Source organism: Oreochromis aureus, linkage group 22 (genome assembly GCF_013358895.1).
Source record: "Oreochromis aureus strain Israel breed Guangdong linkage group 22, ZZ_aureus, whole genome shotgun sequence".
In the NCBI taxonomy this organism is placed as follows: domain Eukaryota; kingdom Metazoa; phylum Chordata; class Actinopteri; order Cichliformes; family Cichlidae; genus Oreochromis; species Oreochromis aureus.
Window position 1 is genome coordinate 5,620,560 of NC_052962.1, and position 19,266 is coordinate 5,639,825.

Sequence of the window (19,266 nt, forward strand, 5' to 3'; positions counted from 1 at the left end):
TACACTTCAAAAGTATCTCAAAAGGTGGAATGAGTCAATATTTTCATGTATAGCAGCAGAATAAGTGCAGTAAGCAGACAAGTACTGCTTTATAGTTCTTCAATATTTTCTCTACAACACTTTATAAACACGCTGAAGCCCTTTCCATGCTGTTGGCCTTCAGTACAGGCGATCGAGGATTGGCTCCAGGTTCTCGCTCCTGTTATTGGTCCACGCTAACTTCAGTCTGTGGTGTAAGTGAAGTGATTGGTAGGCGGGGTGTGCGGTCCCGCCTCTTCCCTCTGCTGGCTCAGTGCGGACGTCCGTTATGTTACAGTGTCAGACAGAGTGGGAGTCACGGTCCGAACTGACCCCGAAAAAGTTCTGAAAACACACATTAAAGGTCCGAAGCGGCTCACCGCAAGACACTGACCCCAGATCCTCCGTTATACTGACACAGACACCCATCACGCCCCCCAGCACAGGTAGTCCCAGTCCGTCTCAACTCCGCGGGGCCCGGCGAGGCGCAGTGGGAGCAGATGGAGCCTGCACCGGCGAAAGCGAAGCCGCAGGGCCGGCTCCTGGTGTCCACCCCACTGGACGCCAAGGACGAGCTGGAGGAGGTAGGTTGACGCTGTTTAGCTGGTCTCAAGGCAGACTAAACCAGGACAGAGCGGGCTTACGGGCAGACAGCGCAGCCTCGGTATAAAAACTCCGCGGAACCATTTTATTAGACAGTTAGCACGGCTAGCAGCAGGCTAATAGCGTTAGCTCAGCAGAAGGGTACGTTGTGGGACTCGGAACTGCTACCGGAGGTGTGGAATTTGTGTCTCTGCTGTTGTGTTCGTTCATGGTGTGGGGGGCTGCGGACCGAACCGCGGGACTCATTAAAACCAAAGCAGTTAGCTTAGCATGCTAACTCTACGTCAGGGGTCCCCAATCTCAGTCCACGAGGGCCGGTGTCCCTGCAGGTTTTAGATCTCACCCTGGGTCAACACACCTGAATCACATGATTAGCTCATTACCAGGCCTCTGGAGAACTTCAAGACATGTTGAGGAGGTAATTTATCCATTTAAATCAGCTGTGATGGATCAAGGACACATCTAAAACCTGCAGGGACACCGGCCCTCGTGGACTGAGATTGGGGACCCCTGCTCTACGTAAACATACGAACATATGAAAAGTGACATGCGCAGTGTCTCACATGTCAGAAGCTAACTGTGAGTGCTGTTTGATAAAGTTCAGTTTTTCTGCGGGGCGCCGTCAGCTGATCTACTAGTTGATGCTATATTTCTGTTTATGGTTTTTGCTATTTTCTGTTTGTGTTTCTCATACTTACATTGATTCTTGTTGTGCTTGTGTTGTAGGTATGTTTAGTGTTTGTTGTCTTGCTTACACTGATTGTTGTGTTTGCGTGCAGAGATTGGAGCGCTGTGTTGGAATCGTCCAGGCACTGACCAATGGACTGTCAGAGAGGGAGGCCAATGACGCGCTCACTGCCAACGTAAGAAACATCAGTACTACTACTGCTGATACTACTACTGACTTCCACCCATGTGAAGAAAAGGAGTAGCATTTGGAGCAAACATAAAAACATTTTGTGCATTCAGCCTTCCTGGGGCACAATCTGAGCTGCAGGAACTTTACAGACAGGCTGCATATGGCGAGTTTGTTAGGTACAACTCAGCAGGTGTCATTTATAAACGTATTTCCCAGGAGAGAATCTAAATCACGCTTTAAAGCCAACTGTAAATAAAAGAATCAGTGAAAACATGGCACATCCGGCTCATTTTTAACTCACACTCTGAACATAACCTGATCTCGAGCAAGTGATGTGTTGAGCATCAGTTACCATGGTGATTTACCAGGTAAAAAGAGTGGGTCCTTCATGACACAGAAAACTCTGACTTTAGGCTCACAGCTCACTAATGCCTTTATCTTCACAATTTGTAGTACACCTCTCAGTACTGTTACATTTAATACTCACACATAGTAGTGCGATCACCGAATCAAATGACTATGTTTGTATTTAGGCATGATGTGTTTGTCGGCGAAACCTAACCTAACAATACTGCAGTATCTGAAAACCCAGAGTTTGTACTAAAGAACGACTGAAGACTCTCATTAGTGTTATGTGCAGGATGTGTAATCTGTGGATTAGTTATGTTATGATGTGCCGCTGACGTGGGCTGTGATCCGAGACTATGACGTCTACAGATTGCATGCCAACAACTGGCCAGTCAGTGGTGTCACTCAGTGGGTCGTGAGAGAGATTTCTCAAAAATCAAAAGTGTCATTTTTGAAACCTGGCAAAGAGGGAAATGGCTGCATAAAAACCAACACCATGGTCTTTGAGTCTGACACAAAGCTACAGACAGAGCAGCAGTTACACCATCAACTTTATGTCCTCCATTGTGGTGTTGTATTTGTGTCGCATACACTTGATGACACGGCTGTGTTGCTATAATGAACCCATGCACATTGGGGTGGTAATCAGTTGTAACAAGTGAACCCAAGTAGAATTGAGTTGAGCAGAGAAGGTACTAGTGGAAAAGAGTCTGACTGACGGTACTCAGTGGTGTTCAGAAATAATGTGCTGTTTCTATGCCTCTGTAACATGCAACTCCTTCAGCTGCTGCTGGTTATTGGCTCTCTGCCTTGAAGTTTGTATTTGATCACAGAAAAGCTGCTGCTATGATGACCTGGCTTGAAGAATGTCACGATTCTTGGGTTGTTTTGGAGTTTTCTTTGGCTCATCATCATCTCCTCTATGAAGCTAAGTGTGATCAGTTCTGCAGCATCAGTGAGAATGTGAGGGAGTACAGCGCTGCACACACGTTATCCTTCTGCTTCTATCAACAGTCCACAAAGATTGTATGGATGCTTCAGATCAACCGTTCCTCTCCTTCTTCAAACTTTTCTCTTCCATCGTTTTGGTACAAGTTCATCTTGGTTTCATCTGTTCAAAGACATTTTATTTTTCCAGAACTGTGCCGGCTCTGTTTGTTGTTATCTGGTTAAGTCTAATCAGTTGAACAGTGGTTTGCACCTTCTTGATTTACACTTTCATGAAAGTGTTTCTTGATTGTCTCTTGATTGTAGACTTGATGCTTGATGATGCTTCTGCCCTCTCAACACTATTCCTGACTAAGTTAGATGTTGGTTTTTCTGAACCGTGGAAATAATTCTGTCATCATGCTCTTTAGTGTATCTGTGGTCTTGGTTTGGTGTTGCTGCTTGATGCATTTAGTCTATTTAAGTATGAACCAGATTGTTGGATACGTCTAAAGATTTTGCTCTCTCTGATCGGTTCATTTGGGTATTTCAGCCTAACAATGAGCTCCTTCACTTACACTGACATCTCTTTGATCCTCATATGGAAAATTACAGTGACTATAAAATACAAATACAATTCTTGGAATCGACTCCAGATCTATATTAACTTGATGGATTAACAGAAGAACAGGTCTCTCCATGAAACTGAAAATAGGGCACTGTGTATAAAAATGTCTGGAATTCCTTATTGCAATATTTTTATTATACTCCTTTAATTAAAGCCGAGTGTGTGCACTACAATCACATCCTGATTGTATTATTTGAAATTCACTGTGGTAGTCTGCAGAGACTAAACTACAAAAATGTGTCATTGTCCAAATAATTCTGGAGGAAGGTGGTCAGAGCTGGAAACGTCTAATCTTTAGACTCTCTAATGCGCTCCAATTCTGAATCACTTCATTCAGTCTACTCTGTGTTTAACAGCTGGAACCAGACACCTTCCTGATTTTCTGAGACCTGAAAATGAAAAGACTTTATTTATGTAATTTGTGTCTTAACTTCCTGTTTACCTGTTCTGTAGGCATGTAAAGGTCAGCAACAGCATGAGGAGGTGTGTTTAGGTCTGTTCACACTGGTCCTCACAGAGCCGGCTCAGGCCCAGAGGGTGAGTTTCTGCAGCATTGTAGGTAATGTCTGATGTGACTCTGACATTACTATAACATCTCTATGTGTGGTGATAGTGTTACAGGGACCTGACGCTGGTCAATAGAGATGGGATGAACGTTGTGCTGGTTAAAATCAACCAGATCTTGATGGAGAAGTTCCTGAAACTGCAGGATGTCCCCCGAACACAGGTAAACTAATACAGGTGGACACACACACACACACACACACACACACACACACACACACACACACACACACACACACACACAAGCCCGTTCAGCTATCTTAGTGAGGACCTTCATTGATATAATACTTTGCCTAGCCCAGGGGTCGGCAACCCGCGGCTCCGGAGCCGCATGCGGCTCTTTAGTCCTTATAGTGTGGCTCTGCGTGGTTTGGGAAAATAAATTAGAAGTATTTCGCTGAAGTGTATTTTATTTATGTTAGTTCTTTTAAACTTGTAGTTCTAAATTGGAAGATTACTGTGATATTGAAATATAAATATAAAATTATATTCTATTATTTTTTCCTCGCTCAATATAAGTGTCACACTCGCGGAAGCCGGTATTCCCGCCGAAACACTGTGCGTTTATCGAGACTTTCAACCCCAGGTAGGCCAATTATGGATCTTCGGATCCACATTATGTCAGCAGCTCCACCGTGAACTATGTTAAAGACAAACACTGCTCACGCCTCACAGACGACAGATGACAGCTTACAGTCCTGCGTAAACTGACTTCGCACAGCACCGATTAGCAGACGCTGTGAGCAGAGGTTCAGGAGCAGAAGTCTCATTGTAAACATATCACGGCGGACCCGACGATGTTTGCATGAACGCGCTTTTCAGCATCTCTTTATTGACCACTTTTCACACACGGTTGCTGTAAGCATACAGCCGGCTGTAGCTTCGCAGCTCACAGCCCGACACACACCACCAACAACAACAGCAGAGAGAGCACAGACTTTAAGGCGGCGAGGCGTGATTGCGGGTGCCGCTCAGGTGCGTCCGCCTCCCCTGCAGCGGTGCTGCAGACCACGCCCGCCGACGCATTAACCAGGTAAAATACATATTTAGGCAAAATTTTGCAAATATCTATTTTCATCTTTTAGCAGCATAGTGCTTTTTACCAATTATTTTTAAAAGTCAGGTCAAGGCTCCAAAAGCCCAAAGGAGATATAAGGGAGGCGGCTCACAACAGTTTTTGTTTGCTACATGGATCATTTTAGTTCAGCTGGGTGTCTTTGCTTTTGTTATATTTCTTTAAGAGTTCAAAATGTGTTGATTACATAAATAAAATGTAATTTTCTCTGTAGCACTTCGTGGATTTCATAAGCAGCACACCTTAGTTGGTCACACAAAGGTAAAAAACAATATATACAGTGTTATCTTCATTTTAGATGTCAAAAAGTATTTGCGGCTCCCTGTGTTTTCTTTTGCGTGGAAACCGGGTCCAAGTGGCTCTTTGGGTGTAAAAGGTTGCAGACCCCTGCCCTAGCCCCTTACCCTAACCATTAAAAATGAATGCCTAACCCTAACCCTTACCCTAAATCTAACCAAAACCATAACCTAATTGTAACCCTGACACTAAAACTACATTTTGAGCCTCAAAAAAGCCTTTAAATGCCTTCAAATTTGTGAGCACCAGTTTGTGTGTCCTCACAAGTGACTGTTGGTTCTCACAAGTATAGTAGAATGCAGATTTCGGTCCTCACAAAGATAGCTAGACAGGAACATACACACACACACACACACAAAGATGAATGCACACAGTTATATACAAGTGTTTTGGGTAGCAGGGACCTGTGTCTACTTTTGTGAAGGAACAGAGGCAGACCAGGTTAGGTCCTGAGAGGATAGGACAGCAGCGTCCCTCCTCAGGTCCTGCTCTTACATGTGGGATCTCACCTGAACCTGACTACTAATGACGTGCTGGTGTGTGTGCAGCTAGTGTGGCTGGTCAGAGAACTGGTGAAGAGTGGCGTGATGGGAGCTGATGGCGTCATCATGACATTGCTGAAACAGATTGCAGGTGAGACACTCAGATTTTTACCTGAGCTTAAACCACGAATCCCGTAACCACTCGCTCTGACTGTAATGTCACTGTTCTCTCTGCACAGGTGGAGACATCTCCACCAAAAACCTCTGGCTGGCTGAAAGTGTCCTGGACATCCTGCTCGAGCAGAAGTATGATTCACATTTTTTTTTTTTTTTTTTGTTCAGACTGTAGTATCAGCTGCTTTTTTTCTGTCTCTGTTAGAGCCCAGAGTGGGCCTTTATAGTGCAGCAGCTGAATATGTGTGTCTCTGCAGAGAGTGGGTATTGAAGAGCGGGATGCTCATAGCGATGTCAGTCTACACTTACCTCCGGCTGATTGTGGACCACGGAGCTCCAAACTTGCTGCCTCTGCGCCAGAAAGAAGTGGACTTCTGCATCAGCATGCTGAGGGAGAAGGTAATAAGGAGAGGAAGGAAGTATGGTGTGGTCTGTTATGTATTTAACTTCTTGTCTTTACACTGATGAACTCTCTCTGTCTGTAGTTCATGGATTGTCTAATCATCGGCAGAGATCTGGTTCGTCTGCTGCAAAATGTTGCTCGGATCCCAGAGATGGAGCTGCTGTGGAGAGACCTGCTGCACAATCCTCAAGTCCTGAGCCCTCAGTTCACAGGTGTCCTCCAACTACTGACGGCTCGGACCTCCAGGAAGTTTCTGGCCTGTCGACTCACACCAGACATGGAGACCAAACTACTGTTCATGACCTCCAGGGTAAAGCCTCTTTTAGCTCATAAATGTAATGATCTTTAAGAAGAGGGTACCGCTCTGTATTTAATTATTTAATTTAATTATTTAATTATTCTAATTATTAATTAGAGTGGTTCTCCACATAACTAATTTCCAGAAGTTGATTCCGTTCATCTGGGAATAGCGTTTTCAGTGGGAGAAACGTTTCCTCACTTATCCAAGTGACTTCTTTAGTCTCAGGTTACTGCAGGTTTTCCCAACCTTATAAATATACATAATGACTGAAACTATCACCACCAGATCTTTTTTTTCCCAGTGGGACAAGTACCACAACTTAGAATTCAAAATCTGAAAATCACAGTCTCCTTTTGGCTTTAAACTGGACAAGCACTCAGAGGTGTAGTAATTCAATTCAATTTTATTTGTATAGCGCCAAATCACAACAACAGTCGCCTCAAGGCGCTTTATATTGTAAGGTAGACCCTACAATAATACATACAGAGAAAAACCCAACAATCATATGACCCCCTATGAGCAAGCACTTTGGCGACAGTGGGAAGGAAAAACTCCCTTTTAACAGCAAGAAACCCACGGCAGAACCAGGCTCAGGGAGGGGCGGCCATCTGCTGCGACCAGTTGGGGTGAAAGAAGGAAGACAGGATAGAAGATATGCTGTGGAAGAGAGACAGAGATTAATAACAAGTACGATTCAATGCAGAGAGGTCTATTAACACATGTTGAGTGAAAAAGGTGACTGAAAAGGAAAAACTCAGTGCATCATGGGAGTCCCCTAGCAGTCTACACCTATTGCAGCATAACTAAGGGAGGATTCAGGGTCACCTGATCCAGCCCTAACTATATGCTTTAGCAAAAAGGAAAGTTTTAAGCCTAATCTTAAAAGTAATGATAGTGTCTGTCTCCCGAATCCAAACTGGAAGCCGGTTTCATAGAAGAGGGTAGAGCAGGGCGATATGGCCAAAAATATATATCACGATATAGATCTGAAAATTTGCGATAACCATATAACTGACGATATAATTTCTGCGAGACAAAATACAACCCCACAACTTTACTAGCACAAAAAACCCCCATCCATTTATTTTCACTTAAACAAGCAGCTGTTTTTTATGTGCATTAAAGTTATATAAAAATGTAACAGTGCAAATGCATTTCCAGTAGAAATGGGCTGACATATCCTGAGCATAACCATGTATAATATCCACTGAAGTTAAAAAGAGGTGCTTTGCAACATTAAACTGCAGAGTGCCAAACAAAAAAGTCAAATACCTATTTTTTGGACCATAACGTGCACGGGATTATAAGGCACATTAAGCGAAACAAAGCAGTCAGATAAATCAAACTTTATTCAACTCATTCTTCTTGCTTCCTCCACTTCTGTACCATTGATTCATTAATGCTGTTATTCTATCACAGCTGCTCTATTCCCATGTTGTTGCAATATATTAATGACTAACCTCGTATTGTGGATGGATTATCTCAGTTGTTCTCCTGACTGAAGTTTGGTCCGTTTACAGCAGGGGTGTCAAACTCCAGGTCTCAAGGGCCGGTGTCCTGCAGGTTTTAGATCTCACCCTGGGCCAACACACCTGAATCAAATTATTAGTTCATTACCAGGCCTCTGGACAACTTCAATACATGTTGAGGAGGACATTTAGCCATTGAAATTGCTGTTTTGGATCGAGGACACATCTAAAACCTGTAGGACACCGGCCCTCGAGGCCTGGAGTTCGACACCTGTGGTTTACAGCATCCTGCCATGCGATTGCATTTGTCTCTAACCATCAGGAACCTTCACGTTAACTTTTATCGAGTGGAAAAAAGTTTGCGTTCATCCCGCAGCTTCACTGTTTATGTTATGCTAACATAGCTGTGTCGGTAGCGATCGCGTAGCACATCATTATATACCAGGTAGCCCAACTTCACTAACCCTACAAACGTCACTGCTGTTTAGTTTTCTGTCTTCATTTATGTTGGAAGTGATAGCAGAGCTGTACGTTTGAATTTGTTCAGAAATCTCTCAGTCAGAACATGCTATATCATGCTTAGGTAACTAGCGAAACTAGCGAGCTAACTTCCGCTAACTTCCTGCTAACTTCTAACTCCGTTAAATGTAATAAATTCTGTTTTCATGGATGCCTGCATGTTAGACCTCATAGTTACACCTGGTAAAGGAGCAATGCTGATCGTTTTATTAAAGATGAAAGAATTTAGACAGTTTTTAACTCTTAGTGATGCTGCAGTGTTCGTTTGATTTTGGGACCTGAAGGGGACAGAGTTTGGGACCCAGGTTACTCCCAGATTTACGAGCACCTTAGTCCGACAAATACGGCAATAACGACAGCCCGCTTGCATGTTCCACAAAAAAAATGTGCTTTGTTGTGTAGCTGACGGACAAACACCAAACCAGTTCCACATCACTGAAGTTGCACCATTTTTACAAACCAATTCTGGCTCATCCGTTTCACTCAACAATCCACTTTCCCCCTTCTCATTCTCTGTTGCTGCCGTGCTTTTTCGGCCATGTGCGTATGAAAACAAAGGCACTGCGCATGCGCGTTTTACCCATATTGTATCGCGATATTTCATTTTCTTATCGTTGCCTAACATTGTACCGGTATTACCGTGAACGGTATAATATGGCCCAGCCCTAGAAGAGGGGCCTGAAAACTGAAGGCTCTGCGTCCTATTCTACTTTTAAATAGTCTAGGAACAACAAGTAGGCCTGCAGTGCAAGAGCGAAGTGCTCTAATAGGGTAATATGGTACTACAAGGTCATTAAGATAAGATGGGGCCTGATTATTTAAGACCTTGTATGTGAGGAGCAGGATTTTGAATTCAATTCAGTTCAATACGGGAGAAATATGCTCTTTCTTTCTAGTACCTGTCAGTACTCTTGCTGCAACATTTTGGATGAACTGAAGGCTTTTCAGGGAGTTTTTAGGACATCCTGATAATAATGAATTACAGTTATGTACTGATATGTATGTACTAGTAGTTATGTAATGATGTAGTAGTTCACCGACAGAGGACAGCTCTTAAGGAGACAGACCTTGGCTACATTTTGGGTTCTGAACTGCATGTACAGCTGGATGTCATCTGTGTAACATTGCTTTGAGATGCCTTCAAAATCATTAAGATATGTCCCTGTGGAAGCATGTACAGGGCAAACAACATGGGTCCTAGGATCAAACCTTGGGACACATCACAAGGTAAAGTGGGAAAATTAGGAAAATAAACTCAAAAGCTCCTGTGAGAGAGACAGAAAGAGAACAAGCCCAGAGCTGACTCAGAGATGTCCACCCACAATTGCAGGCTGTCACTCAGGATACCATAATCTACTGTGTCAAAGGCAGCTGAAAGATCCAACAGTACTAGCCCCTTGCTGTGAGTGGGACCTGAACACATGCTCTGTAGTATCTGTTTCTGTCAGAGAAAAGAAAACCAAGTCTCTGGTCTGATTTAGTTCATTCAAGATGAAATGAGCCATGCATTTATCAGAGCTGTCCTACAAGGAGCCAGGGGATAGTGTGCAGGACACAAAGAGTGTATCCACTGCTTATATGAGTTTCACCTCCAGCAGGGTGCCTTTCAGCACCTGACAAAGACAGCAGGTCCTGCAAAAGCATCCAGGGAGGAAAACGTGTCATATCCTGATGAATCAGGGAACACCATGCTGATCAAATAGCACTGGCAATTGCAACAAATCATCATCACCAATATCACCTGGACTCCAGCCTTTTTCCCCCTCAAAAGCCTCCAACAAAATAAATACAGCAGGTAAACGGGTCAGACAAAGGTGCCATCTGCCCTCTCACCCCAACCACGTTATTAAATTCTGTGATTCGGGTGTTTCTCCACCTGGGACTCAGTTGATTTTGACTCTTTCTCCACCTCTGCTCAGGTGCGTTTTGGGCAGCAGAAACGGTATCAGGACTGGTTTCAGAGACAGTACCTGTCCACAGCAGAGAGCCAATCACTACGCTGTGATCTGATTCGTTACATCTGCGGGGTAGTACATCCATCCAATGAAGTCCTGAGCTCTGATATCCTGCCACGCTGGGCTATTATTGGCTGGCTGCTTACCACTTGCACGGTAAGGGGATCTGGTTTCAAGCTGTCAATCTGCAGGAATTATTAACGGTCAATAACTAATAATCAATTGATTTGTGTGACTCCAGTCAAACGTGGCGGCCTCCAACGCTAAGCTGGCTCTCTTTTATGATTGGCTGTTCTTCAACCCTGAGAAGGACAGCATCATGAACATAGGTAACACAATTTCGGCTACACCAGAGAGGTATTGGTCAGAGATGATATCATCATGTCATTAGGCAGACAGGTAAAACAGCACTCACCTTTGATGATGTGTTTCAGAGCCAGCCATTCTGGTGATGCATCACTCCATGAAACCTCATCCTGCCATCACTGCTACACTGTTGGACTTCATGTGCAGGGTAACATACACAGACACACACACACAAAAAACTTTACCAGGTTTTAATGTCTCTCCTCTTATTGCTGGTCTCCTTCCTCCCCTCTTCAGATCATCCCTCATTTCTTCCCTCCTTTGGAGTCTCAGGTCCGTCAGGGTGTCTTCAACTCGCTAAACTTCATCATGGAAAAGAGGGTCCTGGCGTAAGAGGCATCAATATTTATTGATCATTGACCACTCTATCACAGGGATCATTTTTGATTGTTGGTTATTGATCTCTCTGTCAGTCACCTCGCTCCACTGTTTGATAACCCAAAGCTGGACCGAGAGCTCCGGTCAATGCTCAGAGAAAGATTCCCCGAGTTCTGCAGCCCGCCATCACCTCCTACTGAAGGTAGCACACATACACACACACACACACACACACACACACACAATAGTAGAAACGGACATTAACCTTTACCCTCTCTTTCTCTTTTGTTTTTTTCAATTATGCAGTGAAGATGGAGGAGTCGGTTTCCATGGAGATGGACAACCATGTGTTGGACAAGGAGGAGAGTTGCTACGACAACACAGAAGCAACTTTCAGTGACGATGAGGAGGAAGTCAACAACAAAGGTAACACCGGGAGAAACAACTTTAGATGACTTGATTGCACGCGCTGCTACAGTTTCACGCTCTCGCTGGTAGCTCTCTGCGTTCAGAGAGAAATCCTGCTCATGCAAGTAAATTTACTTTTGAAAGTTTGTAGGCGGAGCTCAAATGAGGACGGGGTCCTAATGGGGTTGGTCACTTTGATGGGCACGTCAGGTTATTGCATTAAACTGAGTTACACTGTGGCAACGACAGAAATGCTGTTTTAAACTGTGTGTGTTGTGCAGCAGAACCTTCACTGGATTACTTTAATGTTGAAGAAATATTTTAAACCAGAGGATTCTAAGGCAAGTTCTGAAGCCTCTCCACTCCTGTCCCATTAATCTGTTGTAGAGTATTGCATACCTTCTATGATTTAAATAATTCAAAAAACAAAAAAAATCATAACGAGAATCAGGAAAATAATTGTGGATCAGAATCTGGCAGTTACAACTTTGGCCAAAATACAGACATTGAAAACTGCCAACAAGAAGTTGTTCAGTCTGCAGCAAACACGTGTTAACTGCACATACATGACTGGATGGGAGTGTTTCAAAATGTGCCCTAGAATTTTACAGCCCCACCTAGCTACACTAAGTCATGAAAGAGAGATGATGGGGTTTAAGTTTACAGTTACATTACCAGTTACAGTTAAATATTTTTATGCAAATAAGTCAAAATGACTAAACAAAACTGAATTAAATCATTTTAAAGTGGAGCAAACACAAAATAATACAAGTTGGACCAATGAAACAAGTTTAATTGAAATAAATTCTATCCTGGAATAAAACAGTTTAAAATGGTTTAGAAACTACTTTAAACCAGAATAACCTGTTTTTTTACCTGTATTTAACTAGTTTGGTATTCCAGTTTGGGGATGAAATCTGAGCTGTTAAATTCCTCGGTTCAGTTTCCAATTCATAATTTGGAAGTTTTACTATAAATTTCTAACAATTCACCACAAAACAGGAAGTAGAGTATTTGACCACCTGTCCTCGCATCACTGTTAAGGAAAAAAGAGGGAGTTCAGATTTCATCCAATCAAAGAGGCTGTGATGGAGGAGCCTGCTGATATCACACCCTGGCTTGACCAATTAGATGACACCATGAAGGAGAAGGTGCAGCAGATTCAGAAGACAAGGTGAAAGTCCAGTCTTTTTTCAGATCCTCAGGTTAGGTATTACATCAAGGCCATTTCCTGTTAACTGACAGCAACACTTCCTCTGCAGTGACACAGAAACTCAGTGTGAGGTGATGCAGGAGATTGTGGATCTAATCCTGGAGGTGAGGTATCTTGTTGAGTTATATGAGTCATTCGTGGCTTATCAGAAATGAGTGTGGCCAGCTGCAGGGCTTCAGTGTTAAGCCATGTTGGTACAATGCTATGTTCTTTCCTACAGGAGGACTTTGACACAGAGCAGATGTCAGCTCTGGCTTCCTGTTTGGCTGAACTGTTCAAAGATCATTTTAGAGGAGAAGTCCTGCCAGAGGAGATCACGGAGGAGTAAGTAGCACCAGACGAGTGAATTAATCAGACTGACTGTCCCCCTCTCTCTCTCTCTTTATTGACTCATGTCTGGCTCTCTCTGGTGACCCGTTTATATCTCTCTGTAGGTCCCTGGAGGAGTCGGTGTGTAAACCAGTTTGTCTGATCTTCAGGAACCTCGTCACCATGCAAGAGGACAACAGCGGTTTCTCAGTTCTGCTCGACATGCTTGCTGAACTTTACCAGAAGCAGCCAAAGATCGGATATCACCTGCTGTACTACCTGAAGGCTAGGTGAGCAGACGTGACAAAAAAGCTGCAGTCACAGATGTTGATAGGAGAAACGTGGTTAAACTCCATGTCTGTCTGTCAACAGTAAAGCAGCAAATGGGAAAATGATGTTGTATGAGTCATTTGCACAAGCGACGGCACTCGGTGACCTCCACACTTGTCTGATGATGGACATGAAAGCTTGTCAGGAGGACGACGTCCGGCTACTCTGCTACCTCACACCCTCGATTTACTCTGAGGTAGGCTCACCTGAGTCTTACCTGCACCACAAAAAGAAAATCTTCACACAGTAGAAGTGCTGATTTAAGAGCATCCTTCCAGGAATGTCTTTTTTCCCTTCTTGTACCTACTGAAACAAAGGAGTACGATAGTAGTGACTCAGCATAAGGCAAACAGAAGTACAAAAGTAGCCTAGCCAGTAAAAGTACAACATAACAGCTTAACAATAATTAAACTAACTGAACTCTTAAACATCATCAAACTGGGACGTCATGTCTTGGGTCACTCGTTCTCAGACATGCCTGGGCTTGTCTTGGAACAAGGGAAGATAAAAGTATGGCATCGCTATAGAAATGATATCACAATATGACATTTTTATGTGATGTGAAAATGTAGTACTCTGATGAAGGTCCCTGCTCTTGTTCAGTTTCCAGATGAGACGCTGCGGAGTGGCGAGCTTCTCAACATGATTGTCGCCGTTATTGACTCCACACAGGTAATAAACCTGATCGTGTGTCCCCGCTGCTCTGGCTGGGAAACCATATATCACCTGTGCGTGTTTGTGTGTGTGTGCAGTTACAGGAGCTGATGTGTCACGTGATGATGGGGAACCTGGTGATGTTCCGGAAAGATTCCGTGCTCAACATCCTCAGTGAGAGACTCGGATTAAAAGTTTAACTCTTCAGATTTTTGGGCCATGGTCCATCTTCATTTGCTTGTTTATCCTCGATTTCCACAGTTCAGTCACTCGAGTGGGAGACCTTCGAGCAATATAGCACCTGGCAGCTGTTTCTGGCCCACAGCATTCCCCTGGAAACCATCATTCCCATCTTGCAGCACCTCAAATACAAAGGTGAATAAATCCTCAATAGACAGGAACACAAAGCAAAGGAAAGATTGTAACCCTCCTTTCTTTTTATGGTTCAGAGCACCCTGAGGCCTTGTCCTGCCTGCTCCTGCAGCTTCGCAGAGAAAAGTATGATACATAGCAGACACCCCATTTCACATGTATTTCTGTTCTGCATTTGAGCTGCGTTTCTGTGTCCCTGTTAACATCTCTTCATGTTTTTGTGACAGGCCCAGCGAAGAGATGGTGAAGATGGTCCTGAGTCGTCCCTGTCACCCAGAGGACCAGTTCACCACTAGCATCCTGAGACACTGGGCTACCAAATACGACGACACCCTGGCAGAAAACATAAAGGCCCAGCTGATCAAGAACAACAACCAACCCCGCAAGAGACAGAGGTAAGCACAGAGTTTTGACCACAAAAAGATAAGTTACAAACGTAGAAAGAGACTGAGTTGAGGGAAAAACTTAAAAAAAGATGGGTAACAAAAGAAAAACAGATGAGGACACATTTAGATGAAAGAGAAGAGGTTAGGATAAGGATGGAGTTGATGAAGTAAAGACAAAAATGATGATAAAAAGGAAAAGGTGATGACAAAAGGTTAAAAAACAAACAAACAAAAAAAACAGGTGTGGACTTTCAGATCTGCCTGGGGCTCTACCCTCTGTGCATCTGTACTTCATGGGGCTCTCCTCAGCTGTGTCCCATTTCAGGGGCTTGATACTCGCAGGACCATACGGAGTGCCTTTGGAAAAGGCTTGGAAAATATCAGTCTGCTGGAGTGTAGGGCCACCTTTTTTTCTTTCCACTTGACTGATTGGGCATTTTTGGAAGGCACAGTTTTTGACTTTCCTCATATTCCAAAACGTGCTTTGTTTTGAGGTGATAAAACAAATTACTTGTACTCTCTTTTTTCGTTATTACTGTCGCCCGGCATAATTTGCAGGTGATAATTTTGTGCTCAACCATCCAACTGCTTAAACCAGGGGTGGGCAATCTCAGTCCACGAGGGCCGGTGTCCCTGCAGGTTTTAGATGTGTCCTCGAACCAACACAGCTGATTTAAATGGCTAAATTAGCTCCTCAACATGTCCTGAAGTTCTCTAGAGGCCTGGTAACGAACTAATCATGTGATTCAGGTGTGTTGACCCAAGGTGAGATCTAAAACCTGCAGGGACACCGGCCCTCGTGGACTGAGATTGCCCACCCCTGGCTTAAACCCAAACCAGGTCCATATGACCGACGTCGTACCGATCTTCTTTATGAGTACCTCCTCCCTGTAAGCTCCAAGGTGGCAGCTGCTGCCATGCTTTTGACCAAAACAGATGCAGCTTGATGACATCATCAATATGCGCTATCGCGGTAGGACGGTATAGTCAAAATTTCTACCTTTGGCCAAATTCATATTGTTTCTACCGTATACCGTTTATACCCGCCACCCCTAATTGGTATATGATGTATCTGAGCCTGAGAGACCACACAACTGTAAAAAAACAAAAAACAAAAACAAAACATTCTTAGGCTGCGTAGTCCAACAGAAACTTTAATATTAACTAGTAAACAACAGTTAGCTGATGTGGTAAATGAGACTAGAGTCATTACACTTTGGTAATATAATGTAATTTAAAATGTATTGTATTAATATATAAAATACATTCATTAAGAATAGACATCTGAACTCAGTTTCAAACAGTCAAATTCAGTAAAAATTCAAGTTGTATTTATTTCCATTTGTATTGCATGTAAAAGAGACCAATATCGTTCCTTTAATATAGTGGCACCACTATATTTATCTGAAAGATTACTTAAATAGTTACATAATTACATACATAATTTCTTACTTACATAATTTCCTTAGGGATTAATAAAGTATACTGATTCTGAAATAGGTAAAAAGAACATTCACAAGCTGTGATTAATTGCATGTTTCTGTAGACTGAAATTTAATGTCTTATGTTCTTCATTTTTAGAATATTTGCATCGCTAAATAATAAGTGAGATAAAACCCAGTGCTTTCTTTTGAAATTTTATTCTTTAGCCATCCACCATTTTTTGTTTAAGGAAGGAAAGGAAAAGGAAAATATCTACTGCCCTTGCTGCACTATGAATCTTAGGATAGGGTAGACCTCAAAGGATACACCCAACTTGTCCTTCAAATTCAGGTAAAAGGCGGGCGGAAACATTTGTTGAAACCTTTAAATTGGGACAGCCTTGTACGTCTTGCTGTGACATAATTGGCCTTCGGATGCAGCCTTTAAAAGATGTAGCTCCTGAATTGGGACACGCCCCTCCTCTGTGCATCTGTACTTCTCAGGCTCATTTCTATGTCTGTAGTGTCAGTTCTGTTAACTTTATTCTGTCTTCAGTCTTCGCAGTTCGAGCAGTAAACTGGCTCAGCTGACCCTGGAACAGATCTTGGAGCACATGGACAACCTCAGACTGAGTCTGAGCAACACCAAGAACAACTGTCAGTACATTCACACACAGTTCTCGATTGTCAATCAATTACTGATGACCTGAATGTGCTAATGTGTGTATGTCTCTGTCAGTCTTCACTCAGACTCCGATACTTCAGGCTCTGCAGCACGTCCAGGCAAGCTGTGATGAGGCCCACAAGATGAGGTACATTCACTCCCACAGACACACACAAATGATTACATCACAACACTGCTGATTACGTCACACCTTCCCTGTCAGGTTCAGTGATCTGTTCGCCCTGGCGGAGGAATACGAGGACTCTCAGTCGAAGCCGCCAAAGTCACGCCGTAAAGCTCCAGCCTCATCACCTCGTTCCAGGAAGGGAGTCGCTCCACCCACCAACAACGAGGAAGAAAGTGCATCCAGCAGCGGCTCTGTATGTACCCCCTCTATACAGGTTTAAGTCTTGTTTTGGTTCAGGTCTGTTTCTGATCCTGTTATGTTGTTGCAGGAGGAGGAGGACTCAAAGCCCAAAGCTCCAAAGAGGAAACGGAAAGGCTCATCAGCTGTTGGTTCTGATAGTGACTGAAGGAACCTTCAAACAAAATCACATGCCAGCTGCTCCACATACTGGGAGAGGCCATGTCTCCCTGATGACATGCATTGACTGCTGCTGGAAGGTGGAGCTCTGAGATGCTGCCAACTTTAACTCCATGTGATGAACTGACTTTTAATGTGCTGTTTCCATGGAGACCAGCAGTCAAAGGTCACTGTGTGAGGCTGATCTCCTACAATGCACTGGGGGAAGGAGTAACTCAGACTGATTTTAACAGCAGACATGATGATGATGATTTCTTTTTCCTTTTTTGGGGGGATAGGTTGTACTTTTTTTGGAGGATCCTCACTTCTTGCTGTTTTTAGCGCCTCCTTCCTGTTTGACTCCCTGCAGTAAAAGCTCCGTCATGTCGTTGAATTCTTTGTATAAAAACTGATGGTTGGTTTCAGACTCAGCTGTCTGTTATTGGGAGTTCGATGGGGGTGGAGGGGAATGGGGTGTGCAGCAAAGGTCCTTTTAACACCTTTTGGTGGCATTCATCAGATGCAGGAGGGTAAAAAACAGAACAGATGAAGCAGCTCAGAAGTGAACTGACTTAAAGCTGAATAATAAAACGGTGAGAGCACCGAGCAGCCAGTGAGGAGTAGTGATGTCATTGCGTTTCTGTTCTAGCCGGACTCGGCCAATAGCAGGACAGTTTAAGAATTAAACATCATATCACAAACTGCCCTGAGTAGGTTAAATATGAAGCCTGGTTTGGTCAGCTGATCATTACATTTCACGAACTCTCCAGTGTTCAAAGTTTTTACTTTAAACTTTAAGACGGTTTTTAAGTTATGTGACCTCTGAAATAAAGAATAAAATACAGGGTGTATCATGAAGAATCATCAGATTTCAAAGTACTTGAATTCTGCAACTGTTCACCAGTAACCATTAAAACACATACAGCTTGAAAGAACATATTATGGAGTTTCACATGGTTCCTGGTGTTGCGCTAAAAAGTGATTTCTTATTTGCCAAAAAACCTGCAGACATGCTCACCATATGGGCTGAGTTTGACTGTCATATTGACATACGCTGTGTATCTGGAGGGGACACATTTAGCACTTGTGAACATTGTGAATATTTTTGATATACCCTGTATAAAAGAAAAGTCAGTGAAAATGTCCAGATGTCTTTAAAACATGAAATGAAGCAGGAGGAATATGGAGGTGGTCTTCATCTGGAAACCTGAAGAATATGAATGTAGTCTGGTTAAGTCAGCATGGCCCCACCCCTTTTGTGATATCTGAGCGGTTGTTTACCATGTAACATAAATCCTGTGTTATCAGAAAGAAATTTAAATAATGAAACATAAGCATGGGATCAATGTTGGAAAAAGTTCCTTAAACCAACAAAAAGTCACAGGGTTATAATGGTCTGTGATATTTTAAAAGATTCATTGATACAAAAAAACAATAAAAAAGCTTGTTCCTTAAATTAAATTCTTAGATCACTGAAGGAGAAAACAGATTATAAATATGTAAAGGTTCCTAAAATGTGAGAAAGAAAAGACACAAAATAAAATGTGTTTTTAAAAGCATCAGACATCCAAAAGAAAACAAAGTAGAAAAAATAAATAAATTGAGAGGTGTGTAAATCAGATGATTCCAGTGTAATTAAGGTGGACTACACCTTTAACAGGTGTGTGGTGTCATTGGCTG

The 19,266-nt window shown here is 43.0% G+C and overlaps 1 protein-coding gene across 1 annotated transcript; it reads left to right on the top strand.

The window, feature by feature from the left end:
* The first annotated feature begins 267 nt into the window (after window positions 1–267).
* On the top strand, window positions 268–18,013 carry ints3 (integrator complex subunit 3). Its single transcript, XM_031740510.2, has 28 exons — window positions 268–602; window positions 1,401–1,484; window positions 3,837–3,920; window positions 3,997–4,110; window positions 5,868–5,952; window positions 6,041–6,107; window positions 6,233–6,374; window positions 6,461–6,688; window positions 10,587–10,778; window positions 10,864–10,951; window positions 11,057–11,136; window positions 11,226–11,317; window positions 11,402–11,508; window positions 11,613–11,732; window positions 12,759–12,888; window positions 12,977–13,031; window positions 13,148–13,251; window positions 13,362–13,526; window positions 13,609–13,762; window positions 14,170–14,238; window positions 14,319–14,394; window positions 14,482–14,595; window positions 14,670–14,718; window positions 14,820–14,987; window positions 16,956–17,056; window positions 17,139–17,211; window positions 17,287–17,443; window positions 17,519–18,013. Exons 1-28 carry the CDS (start codon window positions 519–521, stop codon window positions 17,594–17,596), a joined length of 3,060 nt encoding a protein of 1,019 aa, XP_031596370.1. The 5' UTR covers window positions 268–518; the 3' UTR covers window positions 17,597–18,013.
* The last annotated feature ends 1,253 nt before the right edge of the window (window positions 18,014–19,266 follow it).